General features: G+C 54.2%; 1 protein-coding gene and 1 long non-coding RNA gene across 2 annotated transcripts in view; both read left to right on the forward strand.

The window, feature by feature from the left end:
- The window catches only part of IFITM10 (interferon induced transmembrane protein 10), a 23,722-nt gene extending 21,737 nt beyond the window's left edge, over positions 1-1,985 (forward strand). The window contains exon 3 of the mRNA XM_011988260.1: positions 1,356-1,985. Coding sequence (XP_011843650.1) covers positions 1,356-1,505 — 150 coding nt within the window. The 3' untranslated portion in view covers positions 1,506-1,985. The remainder of the gene's footprint in view (positions 1-1,355) is intronic.
- Positions 1,986-3,043: 1,058 nt separating this feature from the next.
- On the forward strand, positions 3,044-4,405 carry LOC105545337. The gene is made up of 2 exons (XR_001006904.1): positions 3,044-3,752; positions 3,788-4,405. It is a non-coding gene; the product is annotated as an uncharacterized LOC105545337 (long non-coding RNA).
- Positions 4,406-5,481: the final 1,076 nt, after the last annotated feature.

Raw genomic sequence — 5,481 nt, forward strand, 5'->3', positions numbered from 1 at the left:
ATTCCACTCCATCCATTCCATCCTCTCCACTCCATCCATTCCATCCTCTCCACTCCATCCATTCCATCCACTCCACTCCATTCACTCCATCCACTCCACTTCATCTTCTCCACTCCATCCACTCCATCCATCCACTCCACTTCACTCCACCTCACTCCACTCTATCCATCCACTCCATCCACTTCACTGCATTCACTCCATCACTCCACTCCATCCACTCCACTCTATTGCACTTCACTGCATTTACTCCACTTCACTCCATTCCACTCCACTGGATTGCGTTCTCTCTTTCCCTTCCCCACTCCCTCTATCCTCTTTTTTCTCTCCTTTCCCTTTGTTCCTTCCACTATTCTGCCTCTTCCATCCATCCACCCACAGGCCAAACCATTCATGCTTCCATTCTTCCACTCAGTTACACACCCATTGCCCTGACCGCCCATCTATCCTCTGTCCGTCCACTCTTCTGACCTGGGTCTCCTGTCCATCTGCCTAATCTGTGCACTGAGGGATCCAGGCATTAGTCAGTCCCAGTATCTATCTACCCACCTTCCTTCTTTCAGCCCAGCCCCAGTCTACTAAGGCAAAGACTTTTTGCCTTTTCCTCTCTTCCTCTCTTTCCATTCTCTTTCCCTTCCTCATCCTGGTTTCTTCTTACAGCAAACTCACGCACATGTCTGTGGATGTGATAGAAAGAAAGAGTGCTGAGGAGGGAGGGCCCTATAACTCATTCTGAATGAAGGTCGCTTCTTGGAAATGAGTCCAGCTCAGTCCACTGCCTCCCCAGGACTTCCTGAGTGCCAGCCCACTCCCTTCACCTTAATATCCCTCCCCAAGGGCCCTGGAGATTGCTGTCTCTCCTGTCAATGCACAACGCTCGTCCTCAGGGCATCCCAGTTAATTTTAAACTAAGCAGAACCAATCAAATTAGGAGAGAGTTGTGTCACCCCATCCTCCGATCATATTCTCTCTGAGGCCAACTTCTTTTATTTTGATCACTTAAAACTTGCAAAAAGGGAAAAGAATTTCTTTACATCCTTCACCCAGATGTCCCAAATGTTAACATTTTACCATATTTGCTTTTCTCTCTATATATAAATACATCTTACCTACTTTATAAACCAGTAGAGGGTTGAGAGGTTTCAGACATGATGCCCCTGTGCCCCTAAGTTCATCAGTGTCTGGTACCCCAGGGCAGAGACATCTTCCTCCAGAACCATAGTTCATTTGTCAGCTCTCGGAAACAAGACACTGATACTGTGCTGAGTGCTGCGGCACTGGCCCTGCTGGGCTCCTGGCTGCTCCGGGGCCCTGCTCCCTGGCTGACTGCCTGTTTCCTCTCCTCCTCCCGGCTTCAGGTGCGAGACAAGAAGCTTCTCAATGACCTGAATGGAGCCGTGGAGGATGCAAAGACGGCCCGGCTGTTCAACATCACCAGCTCTGCCCTGGCAGCCTCCTGCATCATCCTCGTCTTCATCTTCCTGCGGTACCCCCTCACCGACTACTAAGGCCTGCCAGGCACGTCCGCTGGCGGAGACAAGCACTGAGACATGTTTATTCTCATGGTCCCTGAAACGCAGGATCCCATGAGGTTGGGGCAGGGCAGAGCTTCTTGTCCTGGGGCTCCCTTGAGCTGTGAACCGGGCAGCAAGGCCATCAGAAGCTGAGTACAGCAAGGGGGCAGTGAGCTTGGCCCTCAGCCCACCCTCTCCGCCTCCTGGCCTCCGCCCTGCCTGTGTCTGGGGCCTGGGGGCTTCTTCCCTGACTGCTGCACCCTGGCTTCCAGTGTCTGTGTCCCTGCCCTCACGTGCCCCTTCCCAGGCTCCTGGGGCTCCTTGGACCTGACACCTAGCGGGAAGGGCTTAGGCAAAAGTGTCCCAGGATGGGACGACTCACTCTATGCTCCCTGTCCCTGCCTCCTCCACGCTGTGACCCTGCTCAGAGCCCTCGTGTCTGTGAACTTTCAATGAAATACCCATGCAGCTCCAGCCCAGCCTTCTACTTTGTGTCCCTGGTAGGGCCTGGAAAAGTCTGGAAGCTTTGCAAGCCTCCTTCAGGAACTGCCTGGTGGTCAGGGCCCCTGGCACTGTGTCACAGCGGACTGCAGGAGACAGTCTGCCCCATTACAGCTGTGCCAGACGGTGAATGGGGAGGGTGGGCATTTGGTGGAGGTACCCCAAACTCGAGTCGCTTAGAGGGTCAGGCAGCCTCCTGGGGGGACGGAAGTGGGTAGAGCACAGCCTCAGCTGCCTGCGTTGGCCAAATCAGAGCAAAGGAAACCACACATTCACTCAGAAGGAAGCAGCAGGCAGAGACGATAGACCCCTGGCTAACCCCTGTCCCTCCTGGAGGGCTCTGGGACCCAGGCAGGCCCCTTTACCTCTCTCGTGCCCATCTCCTTAACTGTAACATAGGAAAATGACCTTTCACTTCTACAATCACTGTGAAAATCAACTGAAGATGCTGTTCAAAGGCCGAGACCCGTGCCATCCCGGTCCATGGCACGCGCAGTCTGCGATGTGGAAGGCAGGATGCAGGGATGGGCTCTGTCCCCTTGGAACTCAGGCAGAGTCATGGGGGTGCCAGTCAGCCCTGAAGACAAGTCTGATGAGGGTGCACTAGGAAAAGCGCAGGGTGTCAAGGCACACGAAGGAGGCGGGGAGGTGAAGATGAAGAAGATGAGGCACTGGCCATGGGTGCAGAGCCTCACGCTGTGGGGGCCCCGCTGGTCTGGGAAACTGCAGGAAATCCCACAGCTCAGGTGTGCAGTGGGAAGGACTTATCATCCCCTGGGAAGGCAGGCGAACTTTCCCAGGGAAGGGGCATGGCCGTGCGCTTCGTGTTTTGGGAAGATCATGCCCTCCGGGGTAGCGAGGCCAGCTTGGAGGGGATCCCAATGGACAGAGGTGGATGCAAGTGGAGGAGCTGAGCCTGGGCTGGGGCCAGCAGCAGAGGGTTGGACAGCAGGGCGCCTGGCAGCTGTGCAGGTGGTGGGGTTGACTGGTTTGGGAGGTAAGCTAGGGGAGAAGCCTGGAGGATTCCTGCCCCTTGACTTGGACAGCCCAGTGGGTAGGGAGGGCTGTGTACCAACAGCAGGAAACCAGGGAGAAGAAGATGTTGACTTTGAGATGCCAAGCAGAGAAGGGAAGAGCCTTCTGGGCTGGAGACGTGGGATGCCTCGGAAGGGAGGACCTTGAGTTAGCAGCAGATGGGACAGACGCAGGAGACAGGGCATACCGTGGCAGGAGTGCAGTGAGCAAGAGGCAGGTCACAGTCTTGACCCAGAAACCCGCAAAGGAAGGCAGGATGGCCAACACCTGCCCATGGGCCTGGGTTGCAGCCCAGGCGGAGGTGGAGGGGTTGCTCAGGGAAGAGGGGAGGGGAAGGGAGTGCGTGACCTCAAAACGGGAAGGCTTGGGGGTCCGAGTCGAGAGAGGGGACAGGGTGGGGACCATGTGGGACTCTTGAGCACTGACCCTTCACCCTAGGCAGTGGTGGGATGGGCGGGCAGGAGGCGGCGGCTGCGAGGCTGATACAGGGCTGCATGGAGCTGTCATCGTGCCTCTTGGAGGATGGTGGGAGAGGTGCCAGGGGCGGCTGAACGCCTCACCGAGCATGTGGGCAACCCGGTTGTGGGCACTTTGGATGCTTTCACCATTAGACCCAGAGGCTTTCCTGAATGCGCCTGGGCTGGAAAATGATGGCAGAGGCTGCTGGGCCTTGGAAGAGAGAGGGTCCTAGCTTCTAATTCCTGGGTCACCTGGGGGAGACCTGGGTCCTGGGTCATGAGGTCAGCTAAGGCCAACCCCAGTGTCCAGGTGTCGTCCAAGTTATGCCTGGGAGGGAAGAAAGTAGAGGGGCAAATGCTTTCTTTCCCTATTTTCCTTAAGCCTTCGATGCCAGTGCTGGTGGCTGCCTGGGACAGGGGCCAGGAGGAAACACACCTGCATTAGGGAAGCCCTCAGCCAGCTTTTCCCTGGGACGTGCCTGTGCCTGGCTGAAGCTTTCTGAGTTCATGCTGGGGAAATGGAACAGTTACCTTCCAGCCAGTAGAGGCACCCCTAGCTCTTGGGATGTTTGTATCCAACTCCGGGCAATGTGGGGCTACAAAGGCCCCTGGTTTCCACACCCTGGGGACCGGGGGAAGACTGGTGCTCCTGCGGTGGGTGTCCACAGTGAGGTCAGGCCCCCATAGCAGGTGCATTCTCGCCCTCAGCAGGCAAGCAAGCAGGCGTCAGCTCCAGCACTGGGGTCCGGCTTCGAAGTCTGTGTCTCTGCCTGTCTGTACTCATGCCTGACCTGCTGGCGCTCCCTGTCCACTGCACTCCTCCCGCCTCATTTTTATGTGATTTTGCACAGTGCCTGGCAAACATTGGACGTTCAATAAACATTGTATGAATGAAAGAAAGAATCCCCCTCTCGCTGTCTCTCTCTGTCCTTCTCCCTGTGTGCCTCCATATATTTCTGTATCTTTTGGGAGTCAGGTGACTTTCCCTGCCCTCGCCTCTCCCCATGCTGCCCTGGTCACTGCCCTTGGGACCCCAGCCCAACAGCCCAGTTTAAAAGGATTGGGGCTGGGCGCAGTGACTCATGCTTATATTCCCAGTGCTTTGGGAGGCTGATGCAGGAGGATTGCTTGTGCCCAGGAACTCAAGGTTGCAGTGAGCCATGATTGCACCACTGCACTCCAGCCTGGGTGACAGAGCGAGACCCCGTCTCAATAAATAAATAAATAAATAAATAAATAAATGAATAAATAAATAAAGGATCAGGACTGAGGGGAGTGTAAAGGCTGAGCCTCACTGTGCATCTGTGTGTGTGTGTGTGTGACTGTGCATGTGTGTTGCATGTCCGTGTGACTGTGCTTATGTGAGACTGTGTGCACATGTGTTCATGTGTGTGTGTAGTGTGTGTGCATGTGTGCTTTTGTCTGTGTATGTGTGTGTGTGTGACTGATTATGTGTGACTGTGTGCATGTGTGCATGTGCTATGTGTGACTGCATGTGTGTGTGACTAATTGCATGCATATATTATGTGTATATGTGTTTGCATGTATGTGACTGTACATGTGTTTGCATGTGTGTGACTGCATGTGACGTACATGCTATGTGTGCATGTGTGTGTGACTGTGTGCATCTGTGTGTTGTGTGTACAAGTATGTGCATATGTGCCTGTGTGCCTGTGTGTAAATGTGCTTTGTGTGATTGTATGTGTGAGACTGTGCATGCATGTGTATGTATTGTGTGTACATGTGTATGCATGTGTGTGGATGTATTGTGTGTGCATGTTTGTGACTGTGTGCATGTGTGTGACTATGTATGTGTGTGTGTTGTGTACACATGTGTGTGGCTGTGTATGTGTGTATATGTGCTGTGTGTGACTGTGTGCATGTGTGTGTGACTGTGTGCATGTGTGGATTGTGAATATGTGCATGCGTGACTATGTGCATATGTGTGTTGTGTGTACATGTGTGCATGTATGTGT

Source organism: Mandrillus leucophaeus, unplaced genomic scaffold (genome assembly GCF_000951045.1).
Source record: "Mandrillus leucophaeus isolate KB7577 unplaced genomic scaffold, Mleu.le_1.0 Scaffold325, whole genome shotgun sequence".
Lineage (NCBI taxonomy): Eukaryota > Metazoa > Chordata > Mammalia > Primates > Cercopithecidae > Mandrillus > Mandrillus leucophaeus.